At 40.1% G+C, this 22,759-nt stretch overlaps 1 protein-coding gene across 3 annotated transcripts in view; it reads left to right on the forward strand.

Annotated features, from left to right (window-relative positions):
- The window catches only part of mybpc2a (myosin binding protein Ca), a 49,286-nt gene that overhangs the window by 20,713 nt on the left and 5,814 nt on the right, over positions 1-22,759 (forward strand). For all 3 annotated transcript variants that reach the window (XM_037978801.1, XM_017419500.3, XM_017419501.3), the window contains 21 exons: positions 1,459-1,536; positions 1,629-1,777; positions 3,411-3,528; positions 3,768-3,816; positions 9,211-9,267; positions 9,344-9,513; positions 9,764-9,896; positions 12,242-12,366; positions 13,730-13,835; positions 15,120-15,289; positions 16,817-16,982; positions 17,383-17,489; positions 17,573-17,602; positions 17,891-18,030; positions 18,198-18,357; positions 18,895-18,999; positions 19,096-19,284; positions 19,425-19,559; positions 19,678-19,845; positions 20,003-20,091; positions 21,286-21,481. In XM_037978801.1, coding sequence (XP_037834729.1) covers positions 1,459-1,536; positions 1,629-1,777; positions 3,411-3,528; positions 3,768-3,816; positions 9,211-9,267; positions 9,344-9,513; positions 9,764-9,896; positions 12,242-12,366; positions 13,730-13,835; positions 15,120-15,289; positions 16,817-16,982; positions 17,383-17,489; positions 17,573-17,602; positions 17,891-18,030; positions 18,198-18,357; positions 18,895-18,999; positions 19,096-19,284; positions 19,425-19,559; positions 19,678-19,845; positions 20,003-20,091; positions 21,286-21,481 — 2,640 coding nt within the window. The remainder of the gene's footprint in view (positions 1-1,458; positions 1,537-1,628; positions 1,778-3,410; positions 3,529-3,767; positions 3,817-9,210; positions 9,268-9,343; positions 9,514-9,763; positions 9,897-12,241; positions 12,367-13,729; positions 13,836-15,119; positions 15,290-16,816; positions 16,983-17,382; positions 17,490-17,572; positions 17,603-17,890; positions 18,031-18,197; positions 18,358-18,894; positions 19,000-19,095; positions 19,285-19,424; positions 19,560-19,677; positions 19,846-20,002; positions 20,092-21,285; positions 21,482-22,759) is intronic.

The following is a 22,759-nucleotide window of genomic DNA, read 5'->3' on the forward strand; positions in this document are numbered from 1 at the left end:
AATTTGATTAAAAGCAACAATTGCCTAAAAAAATGCTCCAGATTAATGAAATTAAATGAGGATGTATAAAACTGAAAAGTGGCACGTGCATATACACTATATTCAGCTCCTTTGCTTTGAGGCTCCAACCATCACCTTCAGATGCCACATAATTAATAAATTAATAATTAATGAAATAAGATCCATCTGTGAGCAAACCAAGTCAGATGATCTCAGCATGTATGCACCTGCACAGTGAAGCATGGTGGTGATGCCATCATGATGTGAGGATGTTTTTCATCAACAGGGACTGGGAACTGACCAGTTTTAGTTTGTTTTAGTTCTGATCCCCAAAATAACAACTCGTGGCCCCAAATATCCTTTTGCTGAACGACACACATTGTTAAAAAGAAAATAAATAAGGGCATAATGACAACACAAATGGCTCAAATTAAAGTAAAACTATGCTAGTAGAAATTACTGTTAAATCTTGTCTGATTTCTGGAGATTATCTCAGGATCCTCAACTTGGTGTTTTGTGACCCACAGCCAGGGTCCCATTCCTACCTTTGGGAACCACTGCGTTAAAGTAAAAATGGATGGAGTGAAATACAGAGAAATTCTTGATGTAAACCTGCTGGAGTCTTCCAGAGATCTGAGCGTAAGATGGAGGTTCACCTTCCAACAGAACAATGACCCTAAACTCACATCTGACTCAAGACTCCAGTGGTTTAAGGAGAACCAGTTAAAGGTCCTGGAAAGCCCAGATCTCAAGATTATCGGACTCAAGCAGCATCCATCCAACCTGAAATTGGACCAGTTTGTTCCTAAAGAAAGGTCAAAACTTTCAGTAGTTTGACCAAGATCATGGAGACGAACCTGAAGATACTTGGTGGAACTGCTGCAGAACATAAAGTGTTGAGTTTTGGGGCCTGAATACATTTTTTCAGTTTTATATTTCGTAGAATTAATTAAAACCAAAATTTCCCCATTTGACTTCATTAATCTGAAGAATCATTACTTATAAATAAATTAAAACCCCAGCATGTACGGCAACAAAACAGAAAGCTTACCAAGAGGGATGAACACTTTTCTGAGGCACTGTATGATGTCTAAAATAACATCTGAGAACTTCTTGTATTTCCGGTAGGCCAGTATCATTCAGGGAGTTTTTGAGTTGCCTGTAACATTTCAGGTCCCATATAATGTAGCACCGAAGGCATGCAGAGATGCTGAACAGAGACTTACTGTTGCTCCACTTTAGTCCTAAACAGCCACTTAAAGGGAGCAAAAACCCTGAGCTCAGAGAAGGTAATTTAGTGCTTTGACACCTTTAAATTAAAACTACAAATTCTCCCCAAATGAGAAGATAATTTGGTGGTTTGCTTGGTCCCTTTGTCTCCTGTTGCTGTCTATTATCTGTGCATTTATCACCGTGGAGCCAGGCTCATGTTCTCCTCTTTTAATTTGTGAATCACAGAACCAGGAGAGGGTTCTCAGCCGTCGGAGCTGTCTGGTCTGTTTGTTGTGAAGCCGGAGAGTGTCACTGCTACTAAAGGTGATCTGCCACTAAAGCCCCTACTTATATCCACTATAAAACAATTTGTCCATCTTAACTAACCACTGCTTCTCTTTTTTTGATAACGGCAGGGAAGGACATTACGTTTGTGGCTAAAGTCGACTCATCCAGCATGCCAAGGAAGCCGGTGATGAAATGGTTAAAGGGGAAGTGGCTCGACCTGGCGAGCAAAGCTGGAAAACACATCCAGTTCAAAGAGGCTTATGACAGAAACACCAAGGTATTTATTTATTGTGTGTGTGTATTTTAATCTTTATTCTTGTTTAACTTCCATAAGTCCTGGGGATCAGAATTTAAAGGTACCCAATGAAAAGTTTGAAATCCAACTATATCAAACGGTGCAGTTTGAAAGAGTTTCCTCCGGTAGTTTTCCAGATATATTGATATGCAACTCTGAAATGCAGGTATGCACTCAATGTAAACAAAGCACTCAACTGAATCTGCCGAAAACCACGTTGAGGCTTGAGTTACGTGATTAAGCTGGTCGTAGACTGTGTAGGTAAACGTATGTGGCCGATTAGTTTATCCAGTTTTCAGTCTTCAGCTGTTTCTGTTTCTGTAGGCAAACAAAAGTCACAAATTTTGTTTACAGATGAATAATTTATGGAAACATTTCCCATTAATATGAGGAAATTATTATGCAGATTTTGTTTTGTTTTTTACTTCATGAATTTCATTTTCACTTTGCAAAGAGTACCTTTTTTAAATTTGCACACAAGCAGTATTGTGGGGTGTTTTGTGGTATTTAAAAGTCCTGATGGTGTCCAACAACCTATTCTCATTCACCTCGCATCAACTACTGCCATTTTATCAAAGTTCATGGCTTTTTTGAGACACCCAAGAGGAGTCCTTTAGCATCGGTGCTCTGCGCCCCCAGCAGAATCAGATGGCAAGATCAAATACAGCAAAACATTATTCTGGACTGTTAAACTCATGATGCTCAGAAGGCAGGATGAAAGAAGATGGAGGAAAAACATACCTTTACCCAAATCTTTAATTAAAGATGTTGTCACCTCTGTGGGAACTTTGTCAAAACAATTACTTAAACAAAACAGGAGTTTATGTTGCTGTCAGAGTGAGAAGGAGCTGCTCTGAATCATGAAGCCAAACACAAGCTTCTTTGGCGTTTAGTCCAGAATTAACTGAAAGACAAACTGCTTAAAGATGTTAACAAGTGTTTAAAGGAGTCTGACAATCTAATAAACTTTAACAAGTGAAATGACTTCACCCATTTATTCCCAAACTATTTTTTTGAGGCCAAAACTTTCATTTTAAATGAAGTGTGACAATAAAAAGTATCAATCAAAACTGTAAAATATGTATCTTTGAGGACTAATTTCTTGTCTGTTTCAGAGCCCATTAGTAATAGTTCTTACTCTGAGGCATTTCATTGGACGTCCATCCAGCGATTGTTTTCTGAAAAATTCATTAAAGTCCGTCCAGTTGCTCACGACATATTTTCCTAACAGACAGACACAGTTGATCTCAAAAGATAAAGTTTTAAACAAAGATCTTGATCTGTTAGCCCTCAGAGTATGTACTGGGCATGACTCTCAGCTACTACCACACCAAATTTTAGCTTATTATCTGTAAATGTAGCTGAGCTGTAACCCCCTACTGTTCTGCTAATATATTTGTTAAGTATTTTCTAAATAAAGTTTGGTTATATTCACCAAATGTTATAAAATAAATCAAATAAACTCTTTAAAGCAGCATTCATCATCCTGAACCAATAACACGTTGGTGAGCGTGTGTTTGGGAGCACGTACTGCCTGTCTGTGCACGTACGCGTGCGTCGCGGTGTGGTTTTTAATTCCACGTGTTCTTAGCGTATCATCCCATCTTTCTGTCAGATCTACACTTACGAGATGAGCATCATCAAAGTGGTGGACGCAGACGCAGGTGGCTACCGCTGCGAGGTCACCTCTAAAGACAAGTGTGACAGCTGCGCATTCGAAGTCTCCGTGCAGGGTAGGTCCGCACACAGACACTTAATCACATTATTGTCATCTTCCATTCAGCATGTCTGCCGTTACTATGTAAGCGACTCTGTCAGCCAATAACTCAGTGAGTGCGATACACATTAGGGCCCATCATTTAGTGGCCCTGTGAGGTCATCAGTTCATTATTTCTCTGCTGCTGGAGCCTGCTGCGTAATGAATTAACCTGGCTGAGCACTCACCAGCCTCTCTTCTTATGTCTGCTTTCAGCTGCACAAGAGGACCAGCAGGACAACATCTTGGAGGCTTTTAAGCGATCGTGAGTGTCAGTGTCGGCAAGTGTCAACTCAACATGTCAGCCGTCACAGTGTCTCCCTCTGTAGATCGCTGCCTCCGGGCATCTGTCAGTCCCAACCAGTGTCTGCGCCCGTGCAATGTGTCAATCCCGCACTGGTAGCAGACTCTGTTCCAGTCAGTCTGTTCACCATCTCCCTGTCTTTTTGTCACGTCTCGGTGCATCTGCTGCCTCGCTGTTTTGCATCACCTGGAGTCCTTCATGGTTAGCATCTCGTGTACAACCCCAACTCCAAAAAAGTTGTGTAAAATGTAAATTAAAAGAGAATGCAACAATTCACCATTCTCACAAACCCATACTTTATTTGCAACGGAACATAGTAAACATATCAAATGTTTGGTTAAAAATTTTTGGTTAAAAAACAAAATAATTCTAAATTTGATGGCAGCAACACGTCACAAGAAAAATAGAGCAGGGGCAACAAAAGCCTGTGAAAATTAAGTGGTACAAATAAAAACAGATGGAGGAGCATTTTGCAACTAATTAGGCTGATTGGCAACAGGTCAGTTGGAAGGCTGGGCATAAAAAGAGCATTTCAGAGGCTGAATCTCTCAGAAGAAAAGATAGGCAGAGGTTCACCAGGCTGCGAAAAACTGTCTAAAAATAGTGGAATAGTTTTAGAATAAAGTTCATCAACAGGAAACTGGGAAGACTTTGAATATCCCATCATCTTAAGTACATAATAATATCATGAAAACAAATCTGTAGAAATCTCTGAGGTCAAAGGTCAAGGCTGAAAGTCAGTATTGATGTTGGTGATCTTGGGACCTTGCTATAAAAACAGGAGAGATTTGCAAATCACTGCATTCTGTTTTTATTTATGTTTTACATAACGTTCCATCTTTCTCAGAACTGGGGTTATTTCCTCAAATGTTGTAGCAACTTTCTTACATGTGACAGTTTCTCTTCGCTGTCTTTTTCTGTCTGCGCTCCTGCTTCATCTCACCTGATAAGTATGTGTGCCACGTGGTTGCAAATCACCTTCGCTCTGACACATGGAGCTCCATATTTGTAATCTGTGTTTGAAAATATAATTCCCCATCCTTCATTAGAGCCGGAGCAGAAAGGCGCAGGTAAGATGAGGGAGTCAACATGCAAACAGACAGCTTCATATTGTGGTTTCGACAGTCAGTGTGCTTATTTGCAAAGTGGTGATTTGAGGCAACGATTGGGTGCAGGAGGGAGGTTGGAGTGATAAATAAAAAGTGAGATGTTCGTTAAGAGCTGACTGTTGTTGAGAGATAATATATGAGAAAAATCTATTGTTACTTAGAGGTCATGCAGGTTTATCTTCAAAGGGTAAATATGGCGTGTATTTGTGTATTTCATACTTAAATACACAGGATTTGACTGCATTCTTCCCTCCAAACCTTTACACTTTAAAGCAACATTAAAAAGGTTTTCAGACCATCTAATATTTTGCTCTTCTCTTACTGGTTAAATTCATTTTTTCCTTTCATATTTTTACATACTATAGCATGTAACGATTTTTAAAAGACTGAAGTATCGTCTTCATAATTTCACCTGAGCTCTGGAGAATCTTTGATCCTGCCTGGTGATGTTCATTGGACATGACTGAGAAGGCAGATGCCTGTGTGTAAAACCAAGCTACGGGTTGGAAATATTGTCCGTAGACCATAAAGACAGGAATACGTCATGGTGCACATCATTCCTAAATGTGTTGACCGATATATATTCACTTGGTCAAACAGTTAACCACCGGGCTGATGGTTAAGATGAATGACATCTAGAGTCTCCTGCTGGGGATGAGAGAATCTCACAAGTGATGGTTGAAGTGGTGTCGTTCTGTATTAAAGATTAAATGGGAGTTTGCTAAAAGTCAATACAATAAATCAAACTGTCAAACAAACAAAAAAAAAAGCCAAATAATCTGATGGAACAATCACACACAGTGATGGCAGCATCATTCTGTGGGGATGTTTTGCAGACAAGTCCAGACAGGAAAATACGATTAAAGTAGCACCAACTGTGTTGCGACTAGTTGGTGAGGGAGTCTCCAAAATGTTCTCAGTTTCCTTACTTGGGTTGCAGAAGCTCAGTCTTACCACTTGAATTTTATCATATAGTCATAGTCGAGATGAGTGTGTATAATTTCGGGCTTCTCCAACCTGTCCTCTGACAGAAAACTAGTCCAGGTTTAAAACGCACAGGGATGATAAATAACAAATATAGAAAAATTTGTCAAAATCTGTCCATCTTCATTTGGAAAGTGTATTCCAGTAAATTAAATTACCTAAAAGAAATGCAGCTTTCAAAGGTCTATGAAACAAAACTGCTTGTGTGCATCAGATAAAATGTCTCACTTGTGCTGATTAATAACAAATGCTGTGTACAAACCCCAACGCTGAAATATAAGTTTGACTGCTGGAGAAAAATTAGTTTCTCTGAGACAGTAGACTTTTTATATCAAGTTGGACAGCTGTGAGGCATCACAAACATTATTTTTTTAGCAGTAGTATTGTTAATAATAATATTAGCTTTTGTAACTTATTTGTTTTCTACATTAAAGGTTGGGCTCCGCAGAGTCTGCAGTTTTTTTTTAAGTATTCCCTGATATATGTGCATGTTTCCATACAGACCTGTGTGGCTCTGCAACATGTTTCTGTGCATTGCAAGCCCACCTGCTGGGTGTCCCCCCCCCACATTAAACGAGTGGATTTGTGACTCTGTGACTGAGAGTGGAGCTTTCGTAGCTCCAGAGTTGAAGACACCAAGATGCTCAGCGTTATGACACACTCAGCGTTGCGTTGACACCCAAAGCAGTTCCCTGGTCACATTCCTGCATGTGTCACAGGGAAGAAACACACACTGACAGTAGATTTGAAAAGTGCAGGAACGTAGCAGAGTGAAGCCACACAGTCTGCAGACAAACACGTGGAAGCTGAAAAAACAGGCAGAAGATTTGAAACTTCAGCATGCAGCTCGAAGGCAGAGCTCTCAACTTGTTGTTTGTTGCCCGCCGCCTGAAGATGAAGAAAAAGTGATAATGTTTTATAATATCTCTTGAACGATTGGACATATTTTTTTAAATAAAATTAGCAGTAGGTAATCATTGGATGTCCATGTAAAAGTCCTTAAGTTTTAACCTAATTTAAGAAGCCTACCACAGCCAGATGACTTTAGAAAACACCAAAATTGGCAAAACTTTAACCAGTTTTACAGATATTGAGCTCAAATTTGTTGAGGTGGTAGCTTAGAGTCATTCACAACTCCTACTTTGAGTGTGACAACTCTCTTTATTGCATGAGATTGTGCATAAAGGCAATTTTGAAAAATTAAAACTCTGGCATGAAAGGTGGTGGGTGACATGCATTCTTCCTAAACCAGAATCCGTTTTAATGAGTCTGAAAGGGGCTGAGAGCTCTCCGTCGTGTTTCAACATTTACACATCCCGAGCTCCTCATCATATTTTCAAGGCTTTTCAGATATTTTCTTCTTCTCAGTGTTTTCTTCTCGGACTGGTTGGCCGACTAAAAGTCCTTCAGCCAGAAAATATCCCATGAAACATGTATTGTAGTCTGACATGGCACTCTGGGATTGTTTTGACAGCGCTTTGGAAATATTCTTAGAATACTACACCGTGTTTGTTCTCAGAAGGAAAGTGTGAATGTTCATTTCAGCATTTGGAGTGTATGTTGGGATATTTTTACTCGGATGTGAAGACTAAATGAACATTTTCTTGACTGAAACGTGACACAGCTGCAGTTCAAACGTTAAAGATATCATTAGCTTCGTTTCTGTTGTTTCCACAGAGGGAGGATGATGGACTGATGACACTGATGCAGCAAGACATATTTAAAAAAACATTCAAAATGTGAAAGCTTCAATCCAGGCAGAAACTCAATTATTATATTTCAGCCTCTAAAGTCTGCAAGAAAGTAGCAAAAATAGAAATTCATTTGTTTGTTTTTCTGTCACTCCACATTTACACAAGACGAGGCTTTTCATATTAAAAGTTGTCAAAGAATAATACACACAGCCTGACCCTCGTCTAATGGAGTGAAGTTTCACTGATGCTGAAATAATGTCTCCAAACAAAATTCATCCTTCACTATCCCGCGTTCAGTATTTGGCGTTTAATGATGGTTGCCCATCAAAATGCTCCAAAATGTTTCCAGAGTGCTAAAGGAGGTTGATTTACTTCAAACACTGAGCACAGCTTACATTTTCCTGCTCATCCAAGCATTTGTTGCCCTGTGAATAAGAACATTGTTACCCATCAGAGGATGGATGTTGTCCTTGGATGATCTGTTCATCCATAAAACAAGCATGATCATTCAGGATGTGGGGGAATTTATGGGCATTTATTTTGGCTTCAGATGAGTTAAATTAACATCAACCCTACGAGGAGAACGCTCCACTCCAGGAAAAGATCTGCCCAAATCATTTAGAGAAGAAAACTGCAAGCACCAAACTGCGTAGATGTGGGTGTTACAAGCTCCACTTGTCACCTTGTTGACTGATTGACGACAACGTGGGATTTGTATACTCGCATCTGTGCATTCTTGTTAAATACAGAATGGATTTAAAAATTATTATTATAAAGTTTTGCATGACCTGGTAGAGGTATATGAACTCCTACACCCTATTTAAATTCTAGATGTCTTAGATCTTCTGAACAGGTCTTTTTAGGTGTTCCACGTTCTAGATTAGGAGTGTAACAAAACAAACTAAAACAACACAAGATTTCCCGTCGACATAAAAACTGTCTTGCAAACCCAAAAGAAAACCGTCTCCTGATTTTGTCTGATGAAATTAGCTTTAAGTTGTTTGTGTGGAAGCAGTTCACGAACTTGTCAGGCACTAGGACCACGAGGCGTCTCACTCGAGCCAGGTTGAGAGCAGCTTCTCCTGCAGCCTCTGCAGCTACGTGCTGAGAAGAAGAGTCTCTGAAGTCCTTTTTTTTTTTAAACAGAACAGGCTTATAATGATATGTTGACTTTAAAGATGAGAAAATAAAGCGTGAAGCTCTTGTTAGTCTGAGTTCAGGAGAAAAGGTGGAGCTAACTCAGACCTTTCATAGTCTGCTGTATTTTTACACCTGTCCTATTTTTTATTTTGAGAACAGGATAAAACAAGGGTAAGCTTTAACTAAAGACACTAATTTATTACAAAGCTACCCAGTTCATTTGTATATATATTTGTCTTTCTTATTATTGTGTCCTAGTATGTCTGTGCTTATTTTTAGTTTGTGGTAATGAATAAAAAGGGATTTATAAGTGAATATACTAAATCTCTTCAGTACTGATGGCTCGCTATTCTATTTGAATAATAAATGCAGTAAAACGGATTTAATACACCATAATTAATCAGAAATATCCTCTCTGTTTCCTCCAGTGGTGATGCAGATGAGGATGCTGGTGACCTAGACTTCAGTGTGTTGCTCAAAAAAAGGTAAGAGATGCTGCCTTCACATTCATCTGTGTCAAGTTAAAAAAAAAATTCAGTGTAGTTTAATGCTTACATTTAGGAAGGAGAAGAAACAGGAGGGGCCAAAAGAGGAAGTGGATGTTTGGGAGATCTTAAAGGCAGCCAAGCCCTGCGACTACGAGAAGATTGCCTTTCAGTACGGCATCACAGACCTGAGGGGCATGCTGAAGAGGCTGAAGAAGATGAAGGCGGAGCAGAAGAAGAGTGACGGTGAGGAGCAGAGGAAGAGATAGGAGAGATTTTATGAGGCAAAAGCAGAGTGAGACAGCAGGGAGGAAAGGAGACCTCCTTCATGCATTAGGCTGTAAATACTGGCAGCATTTAAAAGGCCTCAGGAGAAACGTTATATAGCCGAGACGACAGGTGGAATGTGTGTCAGCCTGCTTCAGGTTGGATCTCATGGGTTATTTTACTATTAAAACAGAGATAGAACCATGCTAACAGCATACTTTCCTCTCAGCTTTCCTGAAGAAGCTGGATTCGGCCTACTCTGTGGAAAAGGGCAAGAAGATCCAGCTCTCAGTGGAGTTGGCTGACCCCACAGCTTCAGTCAAGTGGCTCAAAAATGGACAAGAAATCAAACCATCGGCCAAGTGAGCTGCTGCAGACTACCTGTGTGTGAATGGGGTGTCCAAAGGTGGAGCAGAAAGTTTGTCACAGTCACAATATTTAAAAGCCTGAAACATATTGATGCAGTTAGGTTTCAACACACTTCAACTTTCCCTTCTTGTTCAAATATTCTCACTTTTGACACCAAAGAGACCAAACGTCGAAGCCAAATCCTAAATTTGCGATGTCAAACAATTACCGTACAATAGCATGTTTTGTTTTTGTGATTATTGCACAACTTTCTTGAGAATTTTATGCCTCCTGTTCAATTGATAACCTTTATTCTCCTGACATCTTGCCACCTTTAATGTTTTCATTGCAAGTAAATCAAAACCTATTTTTTATTCATTAAACCAGTCAGGAAAGTATAATTTTAGCAATAATTTGTGTACAAATCTTTTTTGGATCGCTCTCACTTTAAGACATGTCTGACAGGTTTTTTACAGTATATATATGTTGGTTTCGAGCCCATTTTACCTGCTGGGCTTCATGCAGCGTCTGTATCCCCTTCTGCTATGCTCTTTTTCCCTCCTCCTTCAAAAACGTCTTTTGGTGTTTTATTGAAGAGGGTACAGCTGTTGCAAGTGGTGTTTCTTCAGTGTCTTTCCACCATCTGCTTTTCTGAGATCTTCATGCTGTTCATAGAGAGTGAGGAAGCCCCTTTCCTGTCATGATCAAGAGGGAGGAAGAGGAGACTTTTACTTTGGCTCCCTGGTGGATTTTCCAGGCTGTGCACTGCGACCATAAAGCTCGAAAAAGACAAGTTTCCTTCTATAAAAGTGGTTCTTTTTGCATCACGTCATAAAATAATAAAAGTCAATACTAAGCCAAAAGTGCATTTGTACATATAGTTAGAAAAAAAAGAGCTTTAATAGAACTAGTTGAGATTTGACACATAAACAGCTTTTCTGGAAATAAAATATAAGGTCACAAATTATGATTGTTAGATGATTTTCATCTATATTTTTTATAGTGAAACTTTAAGCTGGCATGTTGCTTTTAAACATTTAATGAAAAGACCACAGAAACACTAATGCCTTTCAGCTGGGGCGTGAAAAATAAAAACTTAGCCAAGGCCAAACCTCGGTCAATGTTTATTAACAAAAACCTGCAATACAGGATGTCAAATTATTCAAATAGAAATGTGAATTACTTTTTTAAAGAAGAACAAATCTAACTGATTAAAGACAAAATGGATCGTATTGTTGCTGGCAGGCAGAAACCTTGTATCTCCAAAAATGCAACTTTTCAAGACGTAAAAAAATATATAATTTTTAAAACTAAATAAAGCCTGCAGTCACAAGTTCACAGCTCTTTTTCACACTTTTCTCTGGTTTGCTCTTCATAAAATCAGACAAATGTGAAGGATGACCAAGAGTTGATTTATTCAAAAAGTAGAAAATGGGGATTCAAGGTTGTTTTTTTTTCCTGACATCAACATATTTAAAAAGACATAACGTTAGCATCCATCTCCTGACTGTCAACTAATTACTGCTGCTTTTCTACCCCTGAAGAACATCTACGACAAATCTGAAAAAGATCACCTGTCAGATTTATTATTTTCTTTTTCAAAAACGTTTAGACTCACGTTGACCTTCGAACAGAATCAGATTTTTAATTTTGGCACCTTGTGAAAATAACTGTTTTTGTTGAGTCTGTTTAATCTCTGAAATGTTTTGCAGATTTTTTTAAATTTTTTATATATTAATATTCAAAATGGAGTTCAGCTCTTTTTCTCTGTGTGTGTGTGTGTCCATACACATCTGAGGAACATCTGCTTCAGATTGATTTATGCCATTTGTGTCATTCACAGACAAATGAACATGTTTAAAATATTATTTCGTGGACCGCCTTCAACTGGAACAATGGCTGTATCTGGCCCACAGGCCTTCGGTTGACACACGTGCTCACAGCATCAAAAGCATCAGTTTGCATTAAAGAAACCCTGCTATTTTGCTCTAAATTATATTCCTTTACTGACTCTGAGCCCAACACCTTAATGACGTTACTTTGGACTCTGAGGTGTCTGATGATGCAGGTTTGCAGCTCGTAACCATGGCGATTTTTTTTGTCTCCATTACACGAGATGACTCTGAAGCCTTTGATGTTTGTCTCTAACTTTTTACAGTAGTCTGAATGTATGTATGTGTGTGTGTCTGTGAAGGTCTGTGGAAAAATGTGTGCATTGTTAAAGACTGACTCACTCTGTTGTCATCAGCCTCAGAGCGTCTAATTGTCCCTGATTTACTGAAAGCATTTATTCATTTCTCTCTTCTGGCGTTGTCTCTCTGGGTTTCTTTCTTTGTGTGATCTTCTCCCATCATCGCAGGTATGTGTTTGAGAGCGTGGGCAACAAGCGGTCACTCACCATCAACAAGTGCAACCTGTCGGATGACGCGGCGTACGAGTGCATTGTCGAGGAGGAGAGGTGCTTCACGGAGGTTTTTGTCAAAGGTAGATGAGTCACTGTGTTTGTAGAGGAATACGTCTCTCAGATGGGAGACGTTTTTCTGCTTGGTTGAGCAAATGTTGAGCGTGGAGAGTCTTGTCAGCTCAGTGTATTTCTATGCTTTCATGTCTCTCAGAAACGTGCAGCACTCTGTCTGCTCACTCATTTTTAATGGCTGCATAAAGAGCCTTGTTTATTGCCACAGATCATCTGTATCTGTATCTGTGCTGACAAATTAGAGTTTGACTTATATGTATTGTTTTAAAGGGATCTGTATGCTTGTATATATTTATGCAGAGAAATGTAAAATCAGCCATCTCGCTTTCTAATATTTTCCTTCCAAGCAGCCAGACTTTCTTGTAATCTTTTAAAGTGGTCTTAATCAGTAAGTTCTTTGGGCTTTCTGAAGGTTTCTTTTTCCAAAATCTTTGGCTGCTTTTTCGCTAATTTTCAGTCCAATAGCTGATCATGTCCAGAGGAATCTGTTAGTTAAGGCACTGAATCATTCAGGCATAAAAAGGCTCCCAAACTCAAGGGGTGAACCAGTGTTGTATCGACACAAAACAGATAGTTCAACAAAAAAACTCATTTCATATGGGATCTTTGGGCTCTGTTTTTGACCAGCAGCCTTTCACAAAGACACAGTTTGTTCCCATTCTTTCTAGAATGGACAAACAGGAAATTTAATGGACAGAGCTTGATCAAAGTAACCCGAGCAGCTGTTTAGATCCCTGAAGTCTAATAAGAACCCATCTGATCAACACCCAGAAATCTGTCTCAACATGGTCACCATCTTCTCTCAAGACCTGGCCTCTCTCTTTTTGGCCAACACTTGAATATTTAAGTGTTTTCATTTTCTGCCTTTGTTTGCATCCCTAAAGGAAAACATATTAGTCAGGTTTTTTTGAGAACTGCTCTGAAGACTCGTTTAATGAAACTTTTGTGAGGCCTGCAGTAAAAACTGCTCGTGTTTCTGTGGCATGATAACTGAGGCTCAGACAGTCTGTGGCCTCACCAGCTGAGAGGAGAGAGATGTCTGGGAGGGCTGAGGGGGGGCTGGGAGGGGGTTTGGATGCAGACTATGACAAATAGCTGAGGCTAGCAGAGCCTCAAGCATCACACCGTGTGGTTACACAATGTGACTCCCACCTCCTCTGGAGACCACCTTTAAAAGACAGATGTGTTTGGGGGCTTTCTTAAAGACTTTGTTGTGACATTATTCAAGTGCAAATGACACTCTCTGTTTTTCTTACTTTAGAATAAAAAAGATGCGAGTTTTAGGGCTTGCAAATATTTGACCGTCTGTGTTTAAGTCTGCAGCCTCACGCGTCCCGGATAAATAACTGTGAGCTGTCCGTTTGTCCTCAGAGCCTCCCGTCACCATCACCAAGCTGCTGGACGACGTCCACACTGTGGTGGGGGAGAAGGTGGAGTTTGAGGTGGAGGTGTCAGAGGAAGGAGCCAACGTTAAATGGTGAGCAGATGTTCTCTCAGGCCAAATGTCAGAGGTTGATATATGCACGGCTGAAACGGCACAAAGTATGCAGAGAGAGTTGAACTGAACAAAATGTGCAGAAAAATACTAACCAGGACTTGGCATCACACAATAGTTCTTTACAGTGTTTTCTTTTTTCATGAATAACAATTGTGCAAAAATGTTTGATTATAACAGCTAATCCTATAACCGGTAAATACACTCCATAGATCAGAGACTAAATGCAACTGTACAATTACTTCTGTGTTAAAATGGAGGATTTTAAATCTGTGCATTTACTGTAAATGCAGCACCCAAAGCATATTTAAAGTAAAATACAGAGAATTCTTTCCCGTCCCTGAAGGATGAACTGTGAATCCACTTTAACACAGTCGGGCTTTGATTGTTTGCTTTGTTTCTTTCATAAGAACTAAAATCCCTGTCAGAGACGATGCAGACAACAAATGAGCCTCTTTATGTTGAAAAGACATTAACAAACAGCAGCAGACACGACTGAAACAACAGTCAGAATTAGTGAAGAATTTGTACGATTTCAGACGGGCTATGAGGAGCTTTTTGTCCTCGGATGTTTACATTTAGGCACAACCACATTATAAATTGCAAATACCACTTTGATTTTAGCTCAATATCTAAACAATTGACTGAGTATAGCCATTACTGAGTTGACTAATGTTGATTAGATGTGGCGTCCATCTTGAACTGGATTGACTTCAAAAGTTAATCAGTTCTGGTGGTACATCCGATGATTATTTCCTGAAAGTTTAATTAAAATCCATCCAACATTTCATCAAATATTTTGATAACTCATGCACACAAGGAGACACGAGTAAAATCATCATCCACCTTTTCTTTTCAGTGGTATCTAAGAGTGAAAGCTTTTACTTTGTATTTTAATTCATAGTAATTTAGTTCTGACAACTGGTCTTCTAATCTATGTTTTTGAAAGAATTGTAAAAAGAATTTGGCTGCAAAATACAACCACCTAAATATACAATAAGGTGACATAATGTAATGTACAGCCCAATGCTGTTTTGTCTTTGGAAAAGTGCCTTTTATAGGAAATTTAATCCAAAATTTAGAATATAACTTGTTCTGATCATGTGTTTACCTTGTCGATTTTACCAAGTTTGAAAAAGAGCCGTTTGTTCATAAGTAAAACTTTAACTTCGGACTCAAACCGCCGGACTAACCCGTTAATCTGTCTTTGTTAACAGATGTGATCTCCGTGTTAATCTGCTCTTCTTCTGCTCTTGTTTCCTGCAGGATGAAAGACGGCGTGGAGCTGAACAGAGACACGGCAGGTTCAAAGTACAGGTTCAAAAAGGATGGGACGAGGCACATTTTGATCATAAATGAAGCCACTAAAGAGGACATTGGGACGTACTACGCTTTCACCAACAGTGGAGAGTCGAAGGCAGAACTGGAGGTCGAAGGTACTCTGCTTTTAGGGGGACTTTTTCCCATCGTGACCAGATTTAGTGCAAATATTCTGGGAAGTTGATACAAAAAGAAACAAAAAACAAAAGTAAAATTTATGCATCTTATAAAAGTATGAATGTTATACTATAAATGCACCCTAAGAGTATTGGAAAGTGATCTGACATGAGTGCTTTAAAGCTGCCACAGTAAAAATCAAAGAGCCGCAGAGGCACCGGCTTAATCAGCTGCTATTTAAAGTTTATCGACACAGATTTCAGACTCCCTCCAGTTAGAAACATAAAGAAAATTCACTGAGATCATGTTGATGTTTTGCATTCTGACAAGCATGAAAAGCAGTAAATTACTCATTACTTATGTCATAATTAATATGGCTGCATTAATCCCTTGTATCAGCCGTTCACACCATTCGTCACGCTAATTTTCTTTTACACCTCCAACATTGATATCTGGCTCCAGCCGTCAAGCTGCTGGAGTCTCGGCTTGTAATTGATTCCAGTGTGAGAAAATGTCTGCCCATCCTCCAGTTTAACTGATGAGATTACAGACAACAAACTGGATTCTGGGATCATAAATGTTTATTTGAAAAATGTTGTTTATTAATCTGCCTCGATGGAGATGGTGAAACAACTTGTATTTATCTCTGTGGTCAAGGACAAAAGAGGGATAGTGTTGTTGTTTCTCTGTCGTTTGTCTCAATGATCACAAAATGGGTTTTATTGAAACTCTCAGACAAAATATGAGGACTGTTTTTAATTGTTTCAGTTCTGCGTTCATACAAAATGACGTTTTAGGAGCCCCTAAATGGTATTGTTTGAATCTGGGTTCCATCACCCTTTTTGTGTGGACAGCCTAAACACAACTTTTTATAAACTATGATATCGTAGACTCACCTCTAACTCGACCTACATCCGAAACGTAACAATAATAACAGATTATTTGCTTGAGTTTGTGCTGCAGATGCTGGTTTCTCTACAGCAAAACCTTTGTCATCTTTATCATCTCAACGAGCAGACAAGGTTGATGAACAGTAAGATTGCCTTAAATACAGCAGAGCAAAACACCTTATTACACCAAATAATCTGAGAACAAATAGGATTTATCACTTTATAGGACTGTCAATAATACATAAGACAAACTTTGCAGAGAAAAATACAGATATAGATTTTCTTTTTGCTTAATATTAACACTAACAGTTTTGTTCTGTACAAGAAAACTACCAAATCACCAAAGATGGATGTTAATGCAAGGTCTGAACAGGACCTAATTTGCCTCTTTATGCATGTGACAGAATATCTCATGTGGTCCAGGCTATCAGAGACACCCTCAGGAGGGAGGGGAGGGTGGAAGGGAGATTTGCATGCAAGTTCATCTCATTTAAACAAACCACAACAGTTTGAAAGCTTGGATTTCTGCATTTCTCAGTTTGAATTGAAGTGAAAAAAGAGGACAGAAAACATGTCCAATTGCTTTTTTTTGTTTTGCCATGATGGAAAGTAATTATTTAACTTTTTCTTCTGCAGATAAGGAGCTGGAGGTTCTGCAGAGCATGGCAGACCTGACCGTAAAAGCAGAGGAGCAGGCTGTGTTTAAGTGCGAGGTTTCTGATGAAAATGTGACGGGAAAATGGTTCAAGGATGGTGTCGAAGTCCAGGCCAGCGATCGGATCAAAATAGCTCACATTGGAAGGTATCAACAAAACATCAGTCAGCTGTGGGTGTGGGTTTAGATTCGGGGGGAAAATTGTTGTTTCAAGTCCATCGCTAACATTTAAACACACAGAGTTTCGCAGCCAGAAGAACTGTCTGCCAAACGGCTTGGCAAACTATTACCACAGGGGGTTTTCTTAGTCGTTTGACCTATTTTTCGGATGGGCTGCAATCTGTGAGGCTCTAACCTCTAAACACACACACACACATCTCAAGGGCTTGGGCTTTCTCTCAGTAATCCCTCCATCAGAGGAGCCTGTACACAAGGCACCGCGGTCACACAAGGTGAAACCAGTTTCTCCCTCCATGCCTCATGGAGTTTTTCTGTCCTGTGCAGAAATGCGATGTCTCTTCAGGGACATCTGATCTCATGTCTGCAGGACCCACAAGCTGACCATTGATGATGTGAAGCCTTCAGATGCTGGAGATTATACGTTTGTCCCAGATGGTTACGCACTGACTCTTTCTGCAAAACTTAACTTTCTGGGTGAGGCCGATGCAGCAGCTGAGCGTAAATGTAGCACGTCATGGGTTATAAAATAACACTCGTTTGTTTAATTTTCTTTACAGAGATCAAGATTGAATATGTTCCCAGAGAAGGTAAATGCTTTTCTGTTCACAGAAACCATTTCTATTATTGTATGGCTTTTTTTTTTCTTTAAAACCTAAAGTGAAAGTTCCTGCACTGCTGTAATTCTTTACACATTTCCTGGTTTATTGTTATTCTCTTCATTTAATGTTTAAATGTGGAGGTAAAAAGTAATTTAAAAGAATATCTGAAAAGCAATAAATCCCATAGGTGATCTATCATCCTTTCAGATGCTTTGAGGCTAAATTATAAAAACCATTACAGTCTTAACTTGAATTATCTCATTCTTACATGAAAAGATCCTCCCAAAATTCACATGGACACCAGCAGCAGCGGCAACCAGAACACCATCACTGTGGTGGCTGGAAACAAGCTTCGTTTTGACGTGGAGATCACAGGAGAGCCAGCCCCTGACGTGTGCTGGATGAAAGGAGACCAGGTGAGGAAGGATGGAGGAGATCCTCATCCCTCACCTCAAACACACCTCCGTCCCCGTCTGTGCGTCAGTCAGAGAATCCGCTGAAACGCTGCGGAGTGGGAGGGCTGAATCACCTGTTGTTGTAGCAGCTGTCATACTGTGACACCGTCTGTTTCTCTCGGTGGCAGGTGATCTCTGATGCTGAAGGACGGGTCCGCGTGGAGACGGAGAAGACCCTGAACAGCTTCGTGATAGAGGGGGCGGTGAGAGAAGACGAGGGTTTCTACACCATCACTGTGACCAACCCTTCAGGCGAGGACAAGGCTGAACTCTTTGTCAAGATCGTGGGTCAGTGGCTTTTTGTCTTTTTGTTTTCTGTTCTTTTAATTTTCAGATAATTTAGTGCTTAAACTCAAAGTGTTTTTCCACATATCTGTGTGTCATGTGTCTCTCTGTTAGCAAAATATCTTGTGATCCACTGGTTAGATTTTTGTTGCTTTCAGGAGATAATCATTGGATGTACATCTACAACTGATGACCTTTTAGAGCCAACCCAATTCAAGCAGGCTGCCACACAAAAATGATTATAACTCAGTAAATTTTACAGACATTAAGCTAAAATTTTATGCATTAGTAGATGACAGGCAGTGTTCCAATAATGCACACGATTGTGCACATTATTTTCAACTGCTGCAACTCCATCGTTTTTAGTCTAAAACCCTGGCATAAAAGATGTCAGGCGATATGCATTCCTTCAAGGAATGCTAGAACTTTAATTTATTCAGTGCTGAATCCTTAAATCCCATCTGCAGACTCTACTCTTACATCTCCCTCTGCTCCATCTTTCCTCACTTTCCATTTTCCAAATGTAACCTGGCTCTCCAGATGTGCCCAACCCTCCCGAGAATGCAAAGTGCACATCAGTTGGCGAGGACTCTGCCATGATCACATGGGACCCTCCATCGTTTGATGGTGGAGTTCCTGTTAAAGGTACCGTTGAATCAGACGTTTTCCTCCCAGGAGGAAGCAGCACTTTGAAATCCACTTGCTTTGTTATTTACAATGATTTCCCCGTCTTTCCTGCAGGGTATCTGATGGAGAGGAAGAAGGTTGGCTCGTCCAGATGGACCAAACTGAACTTTGATGTTTATGAGTCCACCACATACGAGGCCAAGAAGATGATTGAAGGTGTGCTTTATGAAATGAGGGTGTTCGCAGTCAACAGCATCGGGGTCTCTCAGCCCAGCTCGAACTCCAAGCCCTTCATGCCCATCGGTGCGTTGCCACATGTCATTAGCACAACGGTTAATTACCCGAGGCTTTTCACACAACGCTCATTTTGATGTAGCTTAACCTGCCTTCCCGTCCCATGTACCCTGGGTATTAACGTATTAATTGGCTCTCGTCTCCCTCAGCCCCCACCAGTGAGCCCACTCGTCTCATGGTGGAAGACGTGACAGACACAACCTGTGCACTCAAATGGCGACCTCCAGAAAAAATCGGAGCGGGCGGATTCGATGGCTACATCGTCGAGTATTGCAAAGAAGGAGGTAAATAAAGAACCCAATTCTGAAATGCAATGATTGGGAAAAAAAAAAAACACACCTCATTTCCGACCCAAACTGAACAGCAAAGTTTGTTTGAATTTTCTGGTTTCTAATCCAACAGAAGACCAGTGGATTCAGGCAAATGAGGAGCTGGTGGAAAAGAACCAGTACAGGGTCAAAGGTCTGCCGGTGGGGGAGAAGATGCTGTTCAGAGTGGTGGCCATAAACATCGCTGGTCGCAGCCCGCCCGCCACCCTCTCCCAGGCCGTCACCATCAGAGAGATCATGGGTCAGAAACGCACTTTATCTAAAGAGAAATAGTCATGTTCAGTAAAGCAGTTATTAAGCTTTAAGCATTTTAATATCTTGATTAAAAGCATCTATACCTCCTCACATTATTCTCTCTTCCTTAAATCTGATTCATCTTTTCTTTATTTAATATCCAGAGAATCCAAAGATCCGTCTTCCTCGCAATCTGAGAACAAAACTCATCACTCTTGTGGGCGAGAAAGTGAACTTGTTCATCCCGTTCCAGGTCAGTTGGACTTTTTATTTTGTGTTAAATGTGGAATTTTGTTTTCTGTACACGCTATTTGTAAAACAGAAACATTTTGAAACTATTCTCAGAGATTTTGCGCTCAAGTTATAAGTTTGTGTCTCACTGGGCTGCAGCTGTTTGTTTCTAGTTGAAAACACAAAATTGCAACAAAAAAGAAAACTTGGGCTAGAAATGACACTGAATTAATATTTATACCTCGCTTATACGTACATGTCCTGAATGGTGTGCAGTTTTTGCAGTTTTGCACACCATGCAAACAATAATATGCCATAATTTAAAAACACTGCTGCCACGCCACTGGCTGGTCGCAAACACTCAGAATTATGTGAGACTGCAACGGAAAATTTGGTCTTTTTCTTACAGTTTTGAGTTGCCAACTACTGTAGGTTCCAGCAGTCACAGCCCAGTGAGATACCAGCTAACGAAGCCACTTTATGCAGAACAGCAAAAAGGTTTATGTAGAAAAAAGACAAGAGATATCCCATTTACAACAGTGTCGTTTGGAGACTGAGAGAACCATAGACTGAAAATCTTCCAATGGCTGCAGTCTTACAGAGCATCTTTTCTTCTCCTGGAATGCAAATCTATTCTATAAATATTGAGAGCACTTAAAGGGCACCGGGAGAACTACAGCATCTGACAACAACTTGCAAATTATGACACTGGTAAAAAAGAAGCTAACCACGAGCAGCAAAGGGGAAACCCTGGTTGTAAATAAAAAAGGACAAGAGGAGAGCAAGCTCGCTTATGAAGGAGAACATGAAAAGCTCGTTCAGACAGAGAGAGCAAAGCTACGTGATGATCTCGTGGGAAAATAAAAAGAGCATCAACATTTCTATCATCTTACATAAGGGCTGGACATTTTGTTCCTGCAGCTGTTTTCACACTAATAAAATATGTGGTGCACTTTAACTTGAGGCATATTCAACCAGACTATTCTGCCACAAAATATGTAACGTGTTAAATTTCTGGTAACTCATCACCTCTTTATGAAGTCATTTTCTCAGACAGTCACAGCGCTCCGAATAAGCAGCCAGACTTGTTAGAAATCTTTAAAAGTGGTTTTTGATCAAAAGTTCTTCAGGCTTTCTGACAGGTTTTCAAAGTTTGTCTTTGGACCATGGCAGCATTCTGAGCGTTTTAAAGTGAGGAAAGTGTTTTTATCTGCAGGGAAAGCCTCGTCCCGTTGTCACCTGGTTTAAAGACGGTGTCCTCCTGGAGGACAAAACTGTGGGGACACGCACCAGTGATGTGGACACCATCCTCTTCATCCGCTCTGCAGAGAGAAGACACTCTGGCACATACACCCTGTCTGTGCAGATTGAGAACATGTCTGACAGCGCTGACATCCACATCCAGGTCGTAGGTCAGTCCCTACCGTGATGTTTTTACCTGTGTCTATCTGTTAGCAAAATATCTCATGAACCACTGAACAAATTTTACTGACACTCGCAGGAGGTAATCAATGGTTGTACATCTACAATTGATTCGCTTTTTGTGACCTCCACCATGGAGGTTATGTTTTCAGTAGTGTTGGCTGGTTGGTTCGTCTGGGTTGGGATGAGTCTCTGCCTCAAGCGGAGGAGTTCAAGTATCTCAGAGTCTTGTTCAGTGATGGTAGGATGGAGCTGGAGATGCATCGACAGGTTGATGCTTCATCCTCAGTGATGAGGGCGTTGCTTCAGTCTGTCGTGGTGAAGAAAGAGTTGAGTTGAAAGGCAGAGCTCTGGATTTACAGGTACAGACTCCTGAGACGAGCTTCCTCTGTAGGGTGGCTGGGCTCAGCCTTATTGATGAGGTGAGGAGCTCCATCATCTGAGAGGAGCTCCGAGGGGAGCTGCTGGTCCTCCTCATCAAATGGAGTCAGTTGAGGTCGTTCGGACACCTGATTAGTATGCTCCTCAGAGGAGACTGTATATCCTCTCTGGCCTGCAAACGCCTCAGGGAGAGGCAGGTCTGGGTTTCCCTCCTGGACCTGCAGCCTCTGCAGCCCGACCACAGAAAAGTGGCAGAAGAGCAGCACAAAAAAATGCTTGGCTTTTAATTATTGCTTGCTTTGATTCAGGCCTGTTAAAACTACAAAATAAACCTTTTTAGTCAGCTTTAGTGCTGAAAGTAGTATTTTAATTTTTAACATGATTCACAAAATTCAAATTTACAAACTGTACATATTAAATAGTTTTAATTATTTGCTTAGTATGAAAAATAAAAACTAAATTCTAAACCGCCTAGGCTAAATTTGGTCTAAATTTATTCTGGGAAATTTCTGACTAAACGTAGATTAGAATGTCAGCTGACAAGTTATTATTATTATTATTATTATTATTAGACTTTGTTGTTTATATGTCAGCACAGAAGATTTTTTTCTTGCTGTGATGAACTTGTGTGCAAAAAGCTGATTTCACTCATGAGCTCTTTTAGTCTCACAGAAAGTCTTATGATGCACAATTAGAACATCAGACACGTTCAAACTTCACGAGGTACGTGATTAAAAACCTGTTTGGAAAGAGATCATGGTTTGAGCACAAATCTGTGAGACGTGTTGAGATTCCTTTTCTCAAAACTGATGATAATTCCTCGTTTCACGATCCCAGGAAATCTGGGACTCAAAGTAGCAAATCATCAAAGAGCTCATTCCTCTCTT

This window comes from Kryptolebias marmoratus, linkage group LG12 (genome assembly GCF_001649575.2).
Source record: "Kryptolebias marmoratus isolate JLee-2015 linkage group LG12, ASM164957v2, whole genome shotgun sequence".
Classification (NCBI taxonomy): Eukaryota; Metazoa; Chordata; class Actinopteri; order Cyprinodontiformes; family Rivulidae; genus Kryptolebias; species Kryptolebias marmoratus.